The following is a 21,404-nucleotide window of genomic DNA, read 5'->3' on the forward strand; positions in this document are numbered from 1 at the left end:
ATTTCGGTTGATGAACTAAATCCGTTTAATTAATAATATTTCTTTGCTCTATATTTTTTCCAGAATGATTTGCGTACCATAATCCTTTCTCCATTACTCTGAAGAACGTTGGTAGTAAGCCTCAGACAAAGAGAAAAGTTAATTTTGTTTTTGGTTTTGCTACTTGTCAAATGTGAGAATTTCACTTTGTATACGATCCTTGCTAATCAATTATTCTTGAATCTATAGATGTTAATGTTGAGATTCATAGAGATTGAAAACAATTGATATATTTGCAACTGGAAATAGAGTATATGGATTGACTTCTTCAAATGCATCCAATGTAAACATCAACAACTCCGAATTATATCAAATTTTCTCTAACAAACTGAATTAGACGATATTTTATAAAAATATTATAAAATATATATTTATTTAATTAGTTTTAATTTTAGTTCAAATATTTTCATCAAAATATTTCTTAATAAAATTTAACTCATAATTTAAAAATAAATATTAAAATATTTTTAACATATACAAAATATTTAATTTTAAATATAAACTATAATTTATATTTAAACAGTAGAAACAAAAAAGTCTAACTTAATGAAATAAATAAAAATATTAAATACTACATGAAAAAAAAGTAGAAGAATTCCATTTTACTTTTATCCACATTGTTAGCAAATATAACATAATTACTTTACTATGCCTATATAAACTATGAAATTATTATGTATTAATTTATATTGTTGGTATTTATAGTTTTATTTTTTTAAAATTTTTTAAAGTAAATTTTTTAGAATACATTTTATGGAAATTTGATGAAGATATGCCTCGTAGGACGTGTTTTATGACTGCCGCATAAATTATTACCTCTTGAAACACACATTTGTCATTGTGGCTTTAGTTCAGTAAAATCTCTAGAAAGCACGTCCCTTAAAATGCTCATTTCTTATCGTGGTGCGGAGTCCGCAGAAACCTTAGAAGACTCACCCCTGAAACGATCCTTTGTTTGATTTTGTAGGTGTTATATTGAGAAATATTAGAGAATGGATGTTAGAATGGGAACAAACAGCCTGACACACTGACATCACAGCAAAAGACAGAAGTGACAGTGTTTCGTAATAATAATTCCTTTTTTTTTTGCTAATTTAATATTTAAACTTCGTTTTCAGGCTTTTCTGCGTGTTGCGATCCAAAAGGCAAAAACCACATCCGCGAAACCAAGATTTACCTCCGGTTTCACCCTTAATCTCAGGCATTAATTATTTAAAAAAAAAACTCAAAAAATTAATTATTCAAAAAAAAAATGAAATTGATTGGATGAATAGGGAGTATATAGAGTAGAGAGGATAGAGGAAAGAAGCTTTTTTCCTTAGAGTCAAACCATAAGCAAGCCGTAGGCTTATGTAGTTTTGGTTTGTTGTGAGGATTTTTTTTCTGTGTGGCGATCAGGAGAATCAGATGTTATATCCGATCCTCGAAGATCGGAGATGCTACTTGCCGGTGGTGAAGGTGGAGGTAGGCAATTCTGATGCAGGTGGTGACTGTGGCGGAGGAGAGTTGGTGGGGGTGGCGCTTGAGAGTACTTGTAGTACGAGTAGCAGTGTGTTTATAGTAGGAGGATGAGGAAAGGGAAAGGAAGGAACAATGGCTTACTGCCGAATTCGTTGAGGATAATATCGTCTTGTTTGAAGACTGTTTCAACGAATGCTAGTAACGTCGCTTCCACGGTTCGCTCCGCTGGTGCTTCCGTCGCAGCTTCCGTTTCCACCTCTTCGGAAGATCATAAAGATCAGGTTTTACTTTTCATTGCAGACTCGATTGTTTTCTTTCTTTTTATCATCTGATTTTTTAGTTTGCTTGGTACTTGAAAACATTTGGTTTACTTAGTAGAGTTGTCTAGTGTACGGATAGAGTTAATGGTGATTTAAAGCTAATTTGCACTCACCACTCCGTATTACTTGTCGAGAATCATGTAGCTTAGTGTTGTCTAAGGTGCAAGGTGCACTGTAGGCACTTTAACTATTATATTTCCCAAGAGGTGTTAGGCACAAAAAATCTCTTAAGTAAAGTAAGTTGCAATATGTGTATTTGTATCTAAAATAAACTAAGATATACAATTTTATAAATTCTAATGAGTGGTCTATCTTACAGAACGTGCATAGTCCCCCCCCCCCCTTTTGTTGTCCAATATGCATGATTTTCTTATGGTCCTATTCTATGTTGTTGAATACTCAAACATTTAGGCAGAGTCCTTTCTTTTTTCACTATGGAAGGTACAATTAATGAATTTGGCTATGTTAATGTTAACCAATTTGGAATTGGAGTCAAGCTAATCTGCTCTATGTTAACTCAAACCTGTTATCTTTATTTTATATTGATGCTGCTTTCTGTCTGTACAATTTTCATGAGTTTGGAAAATTTTAAAGTAAAGAGTTCAGACGCCCATGCACTCCCTTGTGATATAAATTAATTTGCATTGTTATGTCATTTTACAGTGGAGAACTGATAGAGTAGAACTCACACATGAATTTTTCTTTCACAATGTTTCATATCCGGACGGTTGTGCTTTGGGAAGCATGGATAATTATTCAGGACTTTTCTTTTTTCCTTTGAACTATACCGGACATGAAATATGATAGGTTTCTCATGGAATGTTGCTTATTTGGCTTAATTTTAAATCATTGCTAAATATTCTCTGATCTGCTCTCCCGGCCTTTGTATAAGTTTGATAAATTTTAATTCAGTTTCATAATTCTGTGGATTTTTTTAGGTGTTTCAAAATGCTTCTTAATGCACTTCTTCCTATTTTGAAAACTATGTTTGCTTTGGTGTGTTTCTGATATTTTTTCCATGAGCAGGTAACATGGGCTGGCTTTGACAGGTTGGAACTTGGTCCGTCTCACTTCAAGCATGTCCTCTTACTTGGTTACCAGAATGGATTTCAAGTCTTTGATGTGGAGGATGCCTCTAATTACAGTGAACTAGTTTCAAAGCGTGATGGTCCAGTTTCATTCTTACAGATGCAGCCTTGTCCTTTGAGTTCTGATGGACAAGAAGGATTCAGAGCATCACATCCTATGCTATTGGTTGTTTCTAGTTATGACACCAACGGTTCAAGCTTGGGTCAGAATGCTGGCCATTTGGTTGGGGTGGCCCGAGATTGCTGTATGGAATCACAGTTAGGGAACTCTGTCAACTCGCCTACTGCAGTTCAATTTTACTCTCTTCGGTCTCACTGTTTTGTGCATGTGCTGAGATTTCGATCATCTGTTTGCATGATTAGATGCAGTTCCCGGATTTTAGCTGTAGGTCTTGCAACACAGGTAAGTGCTGGCTAATATAAATGGTACATTAATTTGCTAAAATATTGAAAGTCATGTTGCATGTTGGGGGTTTCAAAGTGCAGATTAAATTATTCGGCATTATTGCTGCTTCATTTTATGATAAAGACTTATCAGTAACATAGGTTTTTCTTCTAACCTGTATCTCTTTTCTTTCTAAGTGCTGTTTTAGTTGTGGTTGTCAGTGATCTCAGTCTTTAAGTTCTCTTAGTTCATTGCATTGCTTTAACTAGTTCTGTAAGTAATCTGTCAGACCGAAGGCAGTAGGCTGATCAACTATCCTGATATATACCAATCAAAGGCAATGCAATTTTATGAAGATCGTGCACTCCCCTTTTCTGGTTTACTCTCGTGCTGCAAATATCATAATCAACTCTTCTTTTTTTTTATAGGAATAGTAGGCCTCACTAAAAACCCCCTTCATGATTAACGGAACTTGAAAATAGTTCCTTAATCAGCGGAAGGAGGAAAAGAGTGCCCTAGGAGTTCATTAATCTTAAATCATTACAAAGTAATACAAAGTCTAATCTCCCTCCAGAGATAAAAAGCCAGAAAGAACCAGCCTTTAACAGAACATAATACTCAACCAATACCAGCCTTAGCTAGAACATCCGCCTCTATATTGGCTGTTCTACTAACCCATCTAATAAGACCTTCATAAACACTAAGCTTTTGAATAATTTCCTTAACAACTTGAACATAAACGACAGGACAAGAACCAACATCCTTGACCCAACCAATTGCCACCTTACTATCACTCTCGATAATCAATCTCTCTTTAAATCTGTGGCGAATAGATTCACAATAAAATAACCCCTTTAGGATAGCTTTCAATTCCATCAAAGTTGGAGGTCCCGGACCAACAGGGTCTTTGAAGGAGCCAAGAATCGAACCAGAACTATCTTTCATAACACCACCTAAACCACTCCTCTTCCAATCACTAGAAGTAGCCGCATCCACATTAAGTTTAATAAAACCCTTTGGAGGAGGGGACCAAGGAACCTTAGTTGAAATCCGATTAGAATGAGACGAGCAAGAATCCACTAAGGACGGGTCGGCAATAAGAGCATCCTTGGAAATAGAAATCTGAGTTTCCCTAGCTAGAAACCATGAAGCAAGCCTGCACCTAGCTAGATAGAATATTTCTGCTCGATCAAACTTCCCTCCTTCAAACACTATATAATTCCTAGTTTTCCATATTGTCCATAAGACCACTCCAGGGATAAATGACCACATCAGAGAGTTGGTCTTTAAGTTAGTCCATGCTACTAGGAATTTTTTTGCATCTTCATGAAAAACAGACTGAAAATTCCAATAACCCATGAATTTAGTCCATATTGGCCAAACAACCGAACAGGAAAAAAATAGATGAGATGAAGACTCTTCTTCTAGATTACAAAAAGGACACATAGAATCATTTATGCCCTGAACACCTCTCTTAACCAGAGCTGTCTTCACTGCCAGCTTCTTTAAGATAACTTGCCAAAGAAAAGTCTCCACTCTTGGAGGCAGCAGGCCCCTCCAAACAATAGATTTCCAAAAATTAGCTTCCTCCAAATCAGAAATACCCGAATAATATAGATTGGCACATGATTTAACATTGAAAACCCCTTCTCCATTCCCCTTCCACAACAGTCCATCAACAACATCAGTAGAAACAGAAAAATCTGAAATAACAGCCATCAAGTTTGACCATTGTTCAAATTCCCAGTCATTCAACTCCCTTCTCAACTGGACGTTCCAAAACCAGCCCCCAGCACTATGATCCCCAAACTGAAATAATCTTCCAATTTTGTTCACTGCAATAGAGAATAGTCTAGGGAACATGACCATCAAAGGATGATCCAATGCCCAATTGTCTTGCCAAAACCGAATATTCCTCCCATTGCCAATTTTGTAGCTATAATTGCTTCTGATACTACAGCCCATCGAATCAGCTTTAAAATGATTATTCACCAAAGATCTCCATATCCAAGAAAATTTAGGAGAAACCTTACTATCAAGCTGCATCAATGAAGAATCCATTTTGTATTTAGTGCAAATCATTTCCCTCCAAATCGCCTTCCTCTCAATAGCAAACCTCCAAGCCCACTTTTCCAATAAAGCCCTATTCATCCTATTTATATTAGGAACTCCCAAGCCTCCTTCAATTTTTGGTTTACAAACGCTGGACCAGCTTACCCAATGAATTTTCTTCCTCCCACCTCCTCCACCCCATAAAAAATTTGACATAATAGAGTTTAGGGTCTTGTATACTGAAGCTGGAACCTTAAATAATGACAAATAGTATATAGGAAGTGAACATAGGACTGATTTAATCAAAACCAGCCTGCCCGCCAGTGACAAAGAAGAGCCTTTCCAGCCTGCTAACCTCTTATTGAAGCTTTGAACCACTGGACCCACAGAATGTTAGAGTTACTGTGTGGACCAAGAGGGAGTCCCAAATATTCAGAGGGAAAATAACCCACTGAACATCCAATCGTAGCTGCCCAATCCTTAATTTCCTCTTCCCTTAAATTCACCCCAAACAATTTGCACTTCTTCAAGTTCAACTGAAGTCCAGAAATAATCTCAAACACTCGAAGCACCCTCTTCACATTCAAGATCTGTCTTTTCGACGCACCACAGAAAATTATAAGGTCGTCAGCAAACTGTAGATGTGTTAAATTAAAAATCTTCTCCTCATTTCTAATCATCAAACTCGAAAAGAGACCCCCTGAAACAGCTTTAAGTATCAATAAATTCAATAGTTCCCCAACTATATTAAACAACAACGGAGACAAAGAACAGCCTTGACGAAGACCCTTAGCCATTGGGATTTCCTCGATTGGAACCCCATTCACCAAGACTGAAACAGTTGTTGAAGTGATGCACTTCGAAATCCACCCTATCCATCTAGAACCAAATCCCATTTCCTTCATAATTCTGAACAAAATAGGCCAGTCAAGAGTATCATATGCCTTCTTGAAATCAGCTTTAAAAACACATCCTTTTAAACCATTCTTCTTCCAAAAGTCAATCCCTTCATTGGCTATAAGGGAACAATCTAAGATTTGTCGACCGGGAATAAAAGCGAATTGACATGGACTGATCAAATCTGAAATGCAGCTCCTAAGTCTCCTTGACAGACATTTAGAGAGGATCTTGTACAAACCACCAACTAAGCTAATAGGTCTAAAATCGTCCAAACCGCCAATGTTTGAAATTTTCGGAATAAGAGTGATGAAAGTGTGATTTATTCCATGTTCCCAATCCTTCCCCAAGTAAAACTTCTTAAAGAAGATCATAATATCTTCCTTAAGGACCTGCCAAAACCTCTTGAAAAAACCCATATTAAAGCCATTAGGACCCGGAGCTTTGTTACTTCCACAAGACTTCACAACATCCCAAACTTCCTCCTCTGAAAATTCCTGCTCTAAGAACTGATTCTGCTCCAAAGAAATTCTGGAAAAATCCAGATTTAATTCATCAATTTCTAGAGTAGATCGGTTATTGTAGATCTTAAAAAAATAATCCTTCACAATGTCCTTAATAGCAATTGGGTCTTCAACTATTTCTCCTCTAAAACTAAGTGCCACCAGTGCATTCCTCTTCTTCCTAACCGTAGCACAGGTATGGAAGTATTTAGTGTTGCGATCCCCGTCTTCAATCCATTTAGATCTCGAATACTGAAACCAAATCTGCTCTTGGATCTTGTGCAGCTTCCACAATTCTGCTCTACAATTATTCAACTCAGTTAATACCTCACTATTGACAGCACCCTGCTTTTGTTGAATATCAGCCTCTATCTTCGAAATTTTCTTTTCTAACTCAGAAATCAAGTCTCCTGGATACTTATCTCTGTTTCCAGACCACTTTTTAATTGCATGTTTGACACTCCTTAAAAGACTAAAAGCACCTGCCTTCTTCTGACTTTTCTTAGAACTCTGAATAGAAGAAATAACCATATCCTCAAAACCCTCCTCATCCATCAAATAGTTGAACATTCTAAACGGTTTTTGACCCCAGTCCACTCCTTTATTCACAAGAATTATGGCATTATGATCTGACAATGATCTTGGTAGAAGAGACTGTAAAATGTTCGGAAATAACGCTAGAAATTGACTGTCAACCAAAAAACGATCTAATCTTACAAACGTGGGATTCTCTTGGTTATTACACCAAGTGAACCTTCCCCCATTCATAGGAAGATCAATTAAGCCCGTATGAAGAATGAAGTCATTAAAGATCTCCATTGAGCTCCTACTTTGGCCTCTGCCCATCTTCTCATTTTCTTGTAAATAAACATTGAAGTCCCCTCCCACACAAACGGGAAAATTCTGTCCACTAAGAAAACTGCTTAATTCTTCAAAAAAACCAGCTTTCTCTTCCTCCACTGCTGGACCGTATACATTGATGAAACCACAACTGAAGTTTTTATTCCGGAATTTACCAAAGGTAGCTATAAATCTCCTACTAATAAACTGACTCTCCAACTCAAAGATATTGTCATCCCAACAACACAACAGGCCCCCCGCTGATCCAACTGAAGGAGATTCCAAAACTCCTTTAAGCTTATTAATCCCACTTCTCCTAAAGAAAGACCTCTTAAATTTTTCAGTCTTAGTTTCTTGCAACCAAAGGAAAGTAGGATTTAAGCTAGTGACTAAATTCTGAACAACCCTCTTTTTTTCATTTTTCCCCAGACCCCTAACATTCCATGAACATATTACTAACTTTGACATCTTCATAAAGGGAACAAGGTACAAACAAAACCCTCAATCAACCAAACCTTGATTAATCCCAATCAAGCCTTTCTCTAGAGCTATGATTTTTTCCAAAAATGCTTCTTTCCCTTCCTTAAAAGATACTCCCAAAAGCTTACTAACCTCCCAAGTTTCTACAGCTTCTTTCAATAAACTCGAGAAAGCTGAGGAGGATGCTGTATCAATGCTCACCTGATCAAGAGCTTCTCGAAACAGGATCCTTCTAGCTCTCCTCTTCCTTCTAATTAACAAACCAGATTTGGGTCTTAAGCATTCACCTTCAGAACAGTAACCTTCAATCTCCCGCTCTACGGTCCCATCCCCAAGACCATTAACAAAGCTAGGAAGAAGACTCCCATCAGCAATGAGCTCTGTTGAAAAACAAATCTGTTTTGCAGTGCTGGAGTCCACATCCAACTTCCTCTACCCAACCTTGGTGCCATCTATTTCATTCGTAAAGTTCAACAAATCTCCATACCAATATCTTCTTTCCCTCGACCTGCTATATACCCTTTTGCAACTGCTCAAACTTCTAGTTTCCAGCACCTCACTCTCAGATGAGACCTTTCTTCTAGAACGGTGTAACTGTCTCCCCCTTGAGATGTTTCCTAAATTAGTTGTAACCGGTTCGACCAACCTTAAACTTTCTTCTTCAGCCTCTATTTCTGCATTAACCACCTTCTCTGTAATTGGGCTCTTCTCCAATACTCTAAACGTTTTCCTGTTTTTTCTTGCTAAATTAAGGTTCTCCACAAAATCCTCACACTTATTAACTATATATGCTGGCCCAGAAATGAAACCCGAAAAATCTTTTGACCCAGACTGCCCAGAGTCTTCAGAATGGGCCTGAGACCCATCAGCCGAATAATGTTGACTTCTAATCTCCAAACCTGCAAACTCACCAACTTTTAAACTCCCAACCTTTTGACTTTCTGGCAGACTACATTTAATACCTTTCCTATCTAAGGGAAGCCTTGCTAGCTGTCTATTCTCACTAACTCCTCCAGAACCACTGAACACACCCTGCTCAATCCAATTGTCCACTGACAGACGATTTTTCCTTGCTGCACATGCCTCCCTTCCCCATGATCTGACAACAACCTGTCTACATCCTCCTCAGACCTAATTTCTTCAGAAAATGCCTCATCGGAATCCTCCACCGGAAAATTACTGAAAAACGAACTTGAATACTCACTTGCTGATCCAATCTTAATACTTACTTTGAATGATCTTCCATAAGATCCAAGAGTGATCACCTCTGGAACATTAAAGGGGCTTTCCACCCTCAATAAAATTCTTGCCATTGTAAGGTCTTCTCTTTTCCTTGTACTCTCATGAATACCTACCACTTTGCCCCATCTCCCAGCCATTTTCTCGAAGAAAGATTCATTCCAGCATAACAAAGGAACCCCTATTAATTCTGCCATGCAGAAGGCCATGGGAACTCCGGCCTCATTCAGTAAAGGTTCCACTCGTTCAAACCACTGTTTTAAAACCTCTTCCTTTTTGCTCCACAAATCCAGCATCTCCTCATGGGAATTGAGAACTAAAACGCAAGAGTTCCAAACATAACCCCATCTAGCAATTTGAACATCATAGCCTTCCTTAAATAAGGCATTCCGAATGAACTCAACTTGAAACGAGTATTTGATAATCCCTGTTAACGACCTCTTCACCCAATTGACACTTTCTGATGGAATATGCATCTCCATAATGTTTTTCTTTACATTCCTCCTTTGGACATCCTCAGACAATAGTTCTTTGTACCCCCTTGTAATCCCATTTGACATCAGAGCATCCCTATAAGTTCTATCGTCCCTTCTACTTCTGATAATATTTTCTCTTTCTCTTGATTTCGAAGAATCTGCATTAATCTGACCAGAAGCCTCGTTTGAAGAAGTATGCACCACCCTTGACCTTGAACGATCATCCTTAAATCTGGCAGGACTAACTAAGATCTTCCTTCCATCAATCACAACCCCATTTAACTCATCAACAGCCCTCCTTAAATCTTCCTCCCTCTTAAAATGAACAAAAGCAAAGGTGGAAAATCTGTACTTAGGATTTCTAATTTGATTGGGAATGAAAACTCTCATAACCGGACCATGGACTAAGAATAATTTCTTAAGAGTATGACGAGAAACCCTCCTACTCAGGTTGTCGATAAACGCTGACCAACACTCATCGGGAACTGACTTTTTTTTAAAATTCTCTCTCTCTACGTTTTTCTCTCTCTCACTCATTTTCTGTTTTTCTCTCTCACTCATCGAGAAACCCTCCTACGTTTTTTTAAAGTATAATCAACTCTTCTTGTATGGTTGCAGATATATTGTTTTGATGCCCTCACTCTCGAGAATAAGTTTAGTGTCATCACCTATCCAGTTCCCCAGTTGGTGGGACAAGGGGCTGTTGGGGTTAATGTCGGCTTTGGTCCAATGGCTGTGGGTCCAAGGTGGTTAGCATATGCTTCCAATAATCCACTGTTGTCTAACACTGGCCGGTTAAGCTCACAAAACCTAACCCCTTCTACCGGTGTTAGTCCATCGACATCCCCAGGTGGCAGTAGTTTGGTTGCTCGTTATGCAATGGAATCTAGTAAGCATTTGGCATCTGGGCTAATCAGCCTGGGAGATATGGGATACAAGACTTTATCCAAGTGTTGTCAAGAGCTACTTCCTGACGGTTCGAATTCTCCCGTGTCGCAAAATTCAGTTTGGAAATTCGGAAGACTGGCAGGAACTGATATTGACAATGCAGGAATGGTTAGTGTTATGCTTTTGTGTAGAGTGCATTTCTATTTTGATAAAATCTTTCTTTTCTCTATATTTCAGGATAAAAGTGTAGGTGTTTTAAATTTGAGGTCAAACCTGTTACTTTGGGTGTCATTTCTAAGTAATTGATGTTTGCAGCATCACTATATTGAGATTACTTTCCCAACTAACCCAGAGCTAATTTAAAAGTTCCGATTTGATTCCTCTAGGATTATTTTGTGCGATGCTTCTACTTATAAGAAGGCTAGCAACGTAATGTGATTTTAATTTTAAAGAAATTATGATCTCTGAACAAATAGGATTTAGTTTAATTTAATAAAGGGGTAGAATCTGCAAAGAGAATGAAATGATTGTTATCTATTTTCCAATCTTGTCTCCAGATGGAACAAATTAAGCCCAATGTTCCTTTTGTATATGAAAGTTGCAAAGCTGAAAGGGAAGGGCAAAATGACTGCAATGAGATCATAATTAGATTTAAGAGGATGCATTTGTGATTGTTCTGTCTTCTTTATATGTTGCCAAGTGAATATTTTAGATTATAGAGGAGCTTTGGAGAATCCAATGGCTGATACTAGGTTCAAATGATTGATTTTGTAGGTTGTCGTAAAGGATTTTGTTTCTCGAGATGTTATATCTCAATTTAAAGCTCATTCAAGCCCAATTTCTGCACTAAGTTTTGACCCTAGTGGGACCCTTCTGGTAACTGCATCAGTATATGGAAATAACATAAACATCTTCAGGATTATGCCATCTCATGTACTCTCTGGATCGGGTGTTCAAAGTCATGACTGGAGCTCTTCTCATGTGCATCTTTACAAGCTACATCGTGGAATAACATCAGCTGTTAGTACAATTTTAGTTTCAAGATATATCTTATTTTCTACGTTGATTTCATATTAATATTATTGCATTCTTATGTTTAATTTAACAGATGATTCAAGATGTTTGCTTTAGTCACTATAGTCAGTGGGTTGCGATTGTTTCATCCAAGGGGACTTGCCATATTTTTGTCTTATCCCCTTTTGGAGGTGATACAGGATTTCAAACATTTGGTTCTCAGGGTGAAGAGCCTTCCCTTTCTCCAGTTTTATCCCTGCCATGGTGGTCTACCTCGTCTTGTGTCACTAATCGGCAACCTTTCCCACCCCACTACCTGTTGCCCTTTCTGTTGTCACCAGGATAAAATACAGTAGTTTTGGATGGCTTAGTACGTCAAGCAATGTTGCGAATTCTACAACAGGAAAGGTTTTTGTGCCATCTGGTGCTGTTGCTGCTGTTTTTCATAATTCTATATCACCTGCTCTTCAGCATGTTGACCATAGAACTACTTCCTTGGAACATCTTCTGGTTTATACTCCATCAGGTCATGTAGTTCAACATGAGCTTCTCCCGTCAATTGGGGCAGATTCAGGTGCTAATAATTTAAAATTTCAAACAGCTTCATATACACATGTCCAAGAGGATGACTTGATGGTGAAAGTTGAACCTGTTCAGTGGTGGGACGTATGTAGGAGGTCAGATTGGCCAGAAAGAGAGGAATGTATTTCTGAGGCTACCGTTGAGAGACAAGATGTTGCTGAAGGTGTTGAAAGTGAACCGGTTAGTGAGGAACGCAGCATTGATTCTTTGGAAATTAATGATAATGTCAGTGGAGAAATGAATACGAAACCATTTCCGACAAAGCCCCATGATAGCTTCCACCGGTACCTTTCTAATGCAGAGGTGCAAGTAAACTCCTGGAGGTTACCGATATGGCAAAAGACTGAGGTAGTTCATGTTCTTAGAGTTCTACTCGTAATTGGTGCAATAGCTCAGTTGAGATTTAGTTTTTTTCATTATTACAGATTTCTTTCTACATGATGGATTCTCCGAGAGCCAATAGTTGTAAAGGTGGCGAGTTTGAAATTGAGCTGGTCCCAGTTAATGAAGTTGAAATCAAAAGCAAGGAATTATTACCTGTTTTTGATAGTTTCCATCGTATCAAATCAAGCTGGAATGATAGGTGATCACCTTTCCATTCTTGGTTTTTTTGCAGCTCTACCAATATTTTGAACTCTGAATTTGATGTTGATATTCTTGCTCGATGTTTCTGGTTATTATTGATTCTAAGTGAAATGTTTTATTCTGGCAGACGATGCACGGAAAATGTCCCTGAAATGTGTTGATATTACATGTTTGTTTACTACGTTGTGTTTAGAATCTTTTAAGTACCTATCTTGGTTGTTCCATTTAGGTGTTCTTCCGTTGGGAAGTATCCTCCATCTTTGTCTCCTGATCATCATCAAGGTGAATATAAAGCCTCGCAAGAGATTATTATTTGTCATTCGAAGCCAGCGTCACTTAGCTCCACTGAAAGTTCCGGAGGTAATATGTGATTGCTTGAAAGCAATTTTTGTTTTGCTACCAAAATGCCCTTGCCTATAAATCCATGTCATTTGATGATAATAATCTGATCAGGTTCATCAAGGAGACTGGATAATCTACTTGATTTTGATCAGATTAATTGCGAGAAGCCTTGTCCACCAATTCACCAGGGTCTGAATGAAATTTGCCATTTAAAAGTTGCGAATGGCTTCATTGAGCCGTCGGTACTAAATCAGGAGTGTTTGACTGGCGAATCTTCTCCTTTTCAGCACTTGGAGAATATATATTCTGATACCAGTCACTCTATGACAAGCGATTTTTACTCTTTAGAGAGTAAGTTGCCTCCATTAAGAACTAAGACTGATGGAACGCCATCTTGCAATGCTGCTGGTATTGGCAGTGCCTCAATGTTGCATGTAGACCATTATGATGTACCTACAGACATTCTGACAGATGAGTCGTCAATTTGTGCGCAACAGATTCCAGTTGATTTTGGACATTTCCAAGAAGGGCAGTATGATATCTTACTGCAAAGTGAAAGTGGCAAGTTGTCTGAACATGCCAACGATGATGTTGATAGCAGCAGCAACCCCCGTGGGAAGGGAAAACTGGAAGAGGATGGGGAAAATGATGAAATGCTTGGTGGCATGTGTGTGTTCTCTGAAGAAGGTAGAAACCTGAAGTTGTGGTGTTGCATTCCCCAAACAAACTCGGCTGAATTAATTGATAATCATGTCATTTTTTCTGGAACTAAATTCACATGGCTTTTACATGGTCGGGTTTCTTTTGGCAGGTTGAACCGGATTCGTCGCTTTGAAAAGCTTAGGCGAAGGTATGTTTTTCGATTCAAAATGCATTGCACTGTAAATAAGGGGTGGGTGGGCACCGGTGGTGATTGTATTGTTTGCTATGAATGCTTAAAGCGATGTAAGAGCATGCATGCATGCATCATCTTTCTCTCCTCTCTTTTGTACATTCTTTTAGCTGGCACCACCTAAAAAAACGGAGTATTGGACATAGGAGACAGAGTTTAACTCGAATGAAAACTCGTTCTGGCACTAGGTTCGGGTTCGGGTTCGGGTTCGGGTTCGGGTTTCTTTGTCATTATCATATCGAGTTTGTTTGACTACAAAACATTATGTGAAGTTTGTTACCCCAATCTGTATAACAATATTGTTTGTCTGGTGATGGAAAAAAGAAAATCAAATGAAATAACTTCGTATCCATAAATCCTCCACTCTTTGTTCTGCCTATGCAATGGAAGACAATTGATCATCTTTTCTGACAGGATTTAAGACGTGTTCAAAAGTTTAATGTAATTTAGGGTTTAAATTATTCGAGAAAATAATAAAATTGTCGAAGTGAAAACTTTATTATAGTATAGAAATTACGATAGATATTAAATTTAATTGAAAATATATAAAATGCGTTTCAATTTTTTATATAATTTTTTTTTAAAGAAAATACTCTTCTTTTTTTTTTAAAAAAAAAAAGCTTGCAAGTTACCTCTTCTTTATTCTTTCAAAGCATTTCCCCTTCTATACGATGAATGTGAATAAAAAGGATTTTATAAGTCATGCTAGTTACTATTAATAAATAAATTTTAAACGCTTTTAGAATATTTTGCTGGAGTGATCATCTAGTATATATTAAAAGCAAAGGTAGAAAAAAAGATACATTCATTTCTTCCTTAATATTTTAAAATATAATATTATTTTTAATAAATAAGATAAACTATTTGGTCACCCAATTTTTAGGGAGTTTGATCATTTATATAAAATATATATATCTTTTTATTTACAGTCGTCGAATAATATTTTAATTTCAGTCACATAATTGTTAAATCAATTAAGTCTAAATCAATACATTGATATTAGTTTAGAAGATCCTCTTAATAAGAGTCCGACGTCAACACATACCCAGTATATCAAATTAGAATTTTTTTATATTGTTGATAAAATAATTTTGAAGGTAAACTAACTTTAGAATTAATTATAAATATATTTTATATATTATAAATTATAATATTAATTAACAATATAATGACCAAAATGTAAATATTTCTTAATAATAGTGATTAAAATTAAGAAAAAAATATTTGAGAGATCAAAGTACAAGTGTCTTAAAAATTAGATGAGTGTCGCTGTAATTTATCTTAATTTGTATAAATTGTATTTGAACATATACTACATTGTATTTATCCAGATTAATAAAAAAATTAACCATGAATAAATTACATGGACGCAAGATGAATAGAATTGAAGAACATAAACTAAATTTATAACTTACATAAAATTTAATATAATATAAAGATTAATGATAGAATACCTTTTGTTTATGTAAAGAAATATGACTGTCTAGATTTTAGTAAACAAAGAGCGAAGCACTGAGAGAGGAATCAATCCACCCGTTGTTCTTGTTTATTGTTACAGATAAATTTTGTTAACGTTACAGTATAAAAACAGTAAAGAATTTTTTTTTGGTAAGTCAATTAATTCTGACTTTCCTTAATCTCCTCAATAACTGCTATATATTTTGATTTCATAAGCCATGGTGGAGCGTCAATTTCAGCTTCCTCTGTTGTTCTTTGGCCTGTAATTCAAGTTATTAAACAAAGCTCCTTCCTTCTTTCGAAGAAACAGGAAAGTCACCATGGATATTGTCAATCAGTTGCAGAGACAGTTCATTGACCATTCCACATCGCTGCATCGTGAGGTACAATTTCTTTTCTTTTATGTTCTTTTGATTCGTTGTTTAGATTTTTACCAAAAGATTTGATGTTTTCAACAGAATCTCGGATGGGGTGGAAATATTTCTGCGAAATTATTTGTTTTAAGGGGAAATGCCAAATCCAGTGGGGTCTTATCAGATTTGTTTTCCCTGGTAAAAAAACAAAAATGAAAAGTTTGGGTTTTTGTTCTTACTTATTGTCCCATCATTTGTTCAGGGATTTGTGGATGGTCAATTTACTGAACTCCAAAAGCTGCAAGATGAAAACAGCCCAGAGTTTGTCGTCGAGGTTGTCTCTCTTTTCTTTGAAGATTCTGAGAAGCTTCTTAACAATATGGCCAGAGCACTGTGAGTTTGTCTTACTTCGTCTCCTTCCTTCCTATTCTAAGTGTTTCTTTTCTGGGATCTAATTTTCATGGTTTTTACTTCAGTGAGCAAACACAAGGTGTTGATTTCAAGCAAGTAGATGCTAGTGTTCATCAGCTTAAGGGTAGTAGTTCCAGGTATTATATACACATCTCCTTTTGACTTTTCATATTGATTTTGTTGTTTTTCAATTGTGAATATTCAATCTGGATGCCTGGGAAAATCAAATTGTTGTTTCACTGCTTCATGTGGAGAGTTGGATTTGTATTTGCTGATGTCTGTGCCAAAAGTTCTTATGTGTTTCTGTCTCTGTGGTAATAGCATAGGTGCAATTAGAGTTAAGAATGCATGCATCGCCTTTCGAAGCTTTTGTGAGGCCCAAAACCGTGAAGGGTGAGTTCTCGACTCGAGATTTCTCGATATATCTGTTACGGTCGTACTCTGGCATGTATGCTGCTTTGAGATACTTAAACATGTTCACTTCCATCATAGATTGTTAAGTTCTTTATGATTGTTTAATGGATTAAAATCAAGTTCAACAAGTCTTTTTCCCCCCTTCATTTCTGGTTGTTCTTGCTTGTTGTTCACGCATTTCACTCTGTAATGTGTGACAAAGATGACTCCTTTTATGCATCTTGCGGGATGCCTGCAACAGGTGTTTGAGATGCCTGCAACAAGTCACTCATGAATACTCCCTACTGAAGAATAAGCTTCAAACCTTATTCAGGGTAATGCAATCTAGTTTCTCCCTGCACTGCATTGATAATCTATTAATCGATTTTCATTTTTCTTAATGCGTATATTTCACCGGGAAAATGAGCGTAGGTGCTCGTTTGTTTCATATCGAGTTCGTCTGTTTCTCCCCCCTAACTGTAGTTTTAACTGGAGCCATTCTGTTTCCATCTTTCAGCTTGAGCAACAGATCCTTGCAGCTGGTGGATCGATTCCGGTAGCGAAATAAATAACATTTTTATCATCCTCGTGGTGAAACAAAGAAAGAACGAATGGCCGATGTTGCCGATACCTTTTCTTTATGAAGTCGATGTTAAATTATCAAATGATTTTACATGGATTCGTGTCTAAAACCCATATGAGGTAAGAATAATGTCGCGAATACACATTTTTCAAGCTTTGTGCTGCGTAAGCTTATATATGATAAGTTTTCTCTGTCGTTCAACGTTTGAGCATTTCATGTTACTTTGATCAAACGCTAGAAGATGTTACTGATCGGAATTCAGTTCGGTCGGTTTTATAACAACCTTCAAGAGATGATTGTTATATGTGTAGGATTCAAATCTTAATATCCGTTACCCCTTTCTCCGATCGCAGCTATTGTCGAACGTGACCGGAGAGTTTAAACCCTGTCTTCATGTTGTGTGTAGACCTCGTGCCATCATTAAATGGTCAATGCGTTAACCTAAAATGGATGTGGGGGTATATAATGAAAAAGGGTTTACTATATTATACAAGGTCTGGTGCGGTTAATGTTTCCTCGAGTTTATAATATGAGATTAATGCATTCTCATGATCAATTTATCATTTTCTTTAAAACATGAAACGTGAGATACCCGAACTCGAAAATCCTTTTACTATCTACTTTATAACTCCATGATGAAAAATGGAATGCACATGATGATTGGTGTTGCTGGGTTTCTTTGTTGTTACTTTTGGTGCATTCCATTTCTCTGCACGCACCTCCATTGCTACATTCCTTGGGGACCAACAAAAACCATTATCAAGTCTACATTTGTGGTTCGAGTGAATGTTTTTATAACTTTTTTTAGATAATGTAAATTGTATTTATAATTTTAAAAGTCATAATGTCTCGAAATATTTTTAAAATTCTCTTAAAGATAAAAAATAAAATTTTAAAATCAATACTCCTATAATATAACGCCAATGGTTAAACATTTTCATCAATCACGCAAAATATAATGCTTTAAAAATTTCTTCTAAAAGTGTGAGATTACCTCGTAGTATAATTTGAAGAGTATTTTTTACTCTATTTAGCTTCATTCTCAAACAGCCTTGCGTTAGGTTTGATCAATTAGATGAAAATTTATGAATTTTATTGATGACGTGTCATATCCTAGCTGAACATTGCCACCCTGTGTCCAGTCGCGTGATCCCTGCCTCTATCACCCACCGCCCCTACTTGCTGACCTGTCTCCTGGAACTAACCCTCTGCCTTCCATGTAGGTTTGGACAACCGTCTACCCCACAAATCCAACCCTAATAAAGCAATAAAACCAAGAAACATTAACAATATTCCGTTCATAACAAAAAGGGAGGAAAACTAATAATAATAATAATAAAAAAACATTTCCGGTTTCATTCAGTGTTAAAACTAGAAAGTCCGCCGTCAACGCTGCTCTATGCATCTTCTCTAAGAAGCCATTATCAAAAAGCTCAATATCATCCACCATTGCTTCTTCTTCAAGCCAGTCTTTGTTTTTCTTCATTATATAAATATAATGTGTGATGCTGATAGTTTCTCCATTAAAGGCTTTCACGTTTGTATCCCCACACGAGAAACCGGTAGTCTTCTCTCACGAAAAAGCTTCATTTGCCAACTCAAAAGCCTTACCTTTTTGTTCTTTTATAACACCCTACTTCAATGCCCATTCCCCAGCATCGCTGCTTCACTGGGAAACTCGGGTCTTCTTTGATTCATCGTTTCAATGGCTAAACAAGGAAGAATGCATGTGGGTTCTTATGCTCTGTTATTGGTTGCTCTGTTTCAATGTGGATTCTTGGGTTTTGCGATTTTAGACCCAGTTGATTTCTTGGCTTTACAGTCCATTAGAAAGTCTCTCCATGACTTACCCGGATCTAATTTTTTGGCTTCCTGGGATTTTACTTCCGATCCTTGTAACTTCGCCGGCGTTTACTGTGAGTCCGATAGAGTAGTGGCTCTTAATCTCGGTGATCCTCGGGCTGGTTCGCCGGGTTTAACCGGGAGGATAGATTCGGCCATTGGGAAACTATCTGCTCTCGTCGAGTTATCCATTGTTCCGGGTCGGATCTATGGGTCGTTGCCGGTGTCAATCTCGCAATTGAAGGGACTGCGTTTTCTTGCGATCAGCAGGAACTTCATCTCCGGGAATATTCCGGCGACTCTGGGACAACTGAGGAGCCTTAAAACTCTTGATCTCAGCTACAATCAGCTCACCGGAGGAATCCCTCGCTCCATCGAAACATTGCCGGAGCTCACCAACGTTATTCTTTGCCACAACCATCTCTCCGGTACAATCCACCGTTTTGTTCCCACGTCCTAACCCGACTGGACCTCAAACACAATGCCCTCTCCGGTTCGCTAGCTCCGAACTCCCTCCCTGCTTCCCTCCAGTCCCTCTCACTCTCCTGGAACCAGCTGACCGGACCGGTAGACAAGCTTCTATCCCGGCTCAACAAATTAAATTACCTAGACTTAAGCTTGAACCGATTCACAGGTCCCATCCCGGGCCATTTGTTCTCATTTACAATCACGAACCTTCAGCTGGAACGGAACTTGTTCTCCGGTCCAGTCCAACCCGCCTATCAAGTAACGATACCGACCGTCGATCTCAGCCACAACATATTGTCGGGTCACATATCACCGATGTTCTCGACCGTACAAAATCTTTACTTGAACAATAACCAGTTCACTGGTAAGGTCCAGCCAGCTTTGTGGACCGGTTATTATCGGCCAGCATACGGATACTTTATCTGCAACATAACTATTTGACCGGAATTGAGATTAATCCGACGGCGGAGATTCCTCTGAGGAGTTCGATATGTTTACAGTATAATTGCATGGTGCCGCCCGTTCAGACGGCTTGCCCATTGAAGGCGGGTAAAGAGAAGACTAGGCCTTCTTCCCAGTGCAACAAACGGAAAGGATAAGATTGGTAATTCCAACGATCTTGCCGAGGGAACTTCTGGAAAAATGGGATTATTAGCATACAATTATTTTTATTTACGGGGGTGATTTTGTGGGTAAATGTTGAAATAAAGAGAGTTTATTGTTGTTAATACATTACAATTTAAAAATAGAATTTCAACTCGAAATTTTGATAAATTTTATTACAAATATAAAACATTAAAGTCATTAAAATTTTCTTTTTATTATGTTAATATTAATACCAATCAAGATAAATATGAATTTATATATATGCATCTGTATTATGTTGTCTTTCATGTGTGGGAGGTGGGGTAGAAAAAAAGGTATAACTAAAACGAACGGTTCATGAGTTGTAGCAGCTTTCCATTTGCACGAGCTTGGCGAAAAAGAAAACACAACAATCATGCCCAAAACATAGATGGAATACATATCATCATTGGCATTGGCATTGGCATTGGCATTGGCATTGGCATTGGCATTGGCATTGGCATTGGCATTGGCATTGGCATTGGGAGTTGGGGCCAGCCTAGCAACACCAATGAACTTGTATTTGCAGCTCTACTTTTCACAACTCCAAGTATTTCATTCACCATGCATTTACCTAAAAACAGTAATCCAAATAGATAATATTAGGCTCTAAAAGTTTATTTTAAAACACACTAAAATTCAAGTCTTTACTCCAACAAACTTAGCTATTATTAATCTTGGAATAGAAGTGGTCCTAATAGGTTACTTATGCATTTGTCCTCTTCATAGTGAGAACCGAAAAAACAAAATAAGATTAATTAGGCTTGGTTAACATTTATAATAATATTACAGTTTCTAGGCACATGGAGTATAGCAGCAAATATTAGCATCTAAAACTCAAAATTTAACCTATTTATTTATCCTAGTTAAAGGACTACACCTGCCTTCATGTTATTAATTAAAATTTTATTTAAATTTATGTATACAATACATACTTATTATTATTTTGACTACATTCAAGCTTAAATATAAAAAAATGAATCGAATCTAACATAATTCACGTACACTCGTAATGTATTTTTTTTTTATAAACTGCATACCACTACTAACTCTTGTCGTTTTCCTTTCAATTCTTTCCTATGTGATTTGGGACAAACGATACCTAAAAGTCTTGTAACTTTGCCTCTTAGATATGGTTTCATGTGCATAATAATCTTAAAAATAAAAAAGGCATGGAAATACACTGTAA

The 21,404-nt window shown here is 37.2% G+C and overlaps 1 protein-coding gene and 2 pseudogenes across 1 annotated transcript; all 3 read left to right on the plus strand.

The window, feature by feature from the left end:
- Window positions 1–1,331: 1,331 nt before the first annotated feature.
- Window positions 1,332–14,443, plus strand: LOC120127222 (annotated as a pseudogene).
- Window positions 14,444–15,797: 1,354 nt separating this feature from the next.
- On the plus strand, window positions 15,798–17,424 carry LOC120127226 (histidine-containing phosphotransfer protein 5-like). Its single transcript, XM_039145184.1, has 6 exons — window positions 15,798–15,924; window positions 16,157–16,287; window positions 16,371–16,442; window positions 16,627–16,698; window positions 16,961–17,033; window positions 17,216–17,424. Exons 1-6 carry the CDS (start codon window positions 15,862–15,864, stop codon window positions 17,264–17,266), a joined length of 462 nt encoding a protein of 153 aa, XP_039001115.1. The 5' UTR covers window positions 15,798–15,861; the 3' UTR covers window positions 17,267–17,424.
- Window positions 17,425–18,914: 1,490 nt separating this feature from the next.
- LOC120127224 lies at window positions 18,915–20,234 on the plus strand (annotated as a pseudogene).
- Window positions 20,235–21,404: the final 1,170 nt, after the last annotated feature.

Source organism: Hibiscus syriacus, unplaced genomic scaffold (genome assembly GCF_006381635.1).
Source record: "Hibiscus syriacus cultivar Baekdansim isolate YM2019G1 unplaced genomic scaffold, ASM638163v2 tig00110465_pilon, whole genome shotgun sequence".
Classification (NCBI taxonomy): Eukaryota; Viridiplantae; Streptophyta; class Magnoliopsida; order Malvales; family Malvaceae; genus Hibiscus; species Hibiscus syriacus.

Coding starts and splice junctions, on each gene's coding strand:
- LOC120127226 (XM_039145184.1), top strand. CDS start 15,862: ATGGATATTGTCAATCAGTTGCAGAGACAGTTCATTGACCATTCCACA. Junction 15,925..16,156: donor CCACATCGCTGCATCGTGAG/GTACAATTTCTT, acceptor TCATTTGTTCAG/GGATTTGTGGATGGTCAATT. Junction 17,034..17,215: donor AGCTTCAAACCTTATTCAGG/GTAATGCAATCT, acceptor TCCATCTTTCAG/CTTGAGCAACAGATCCTTGC.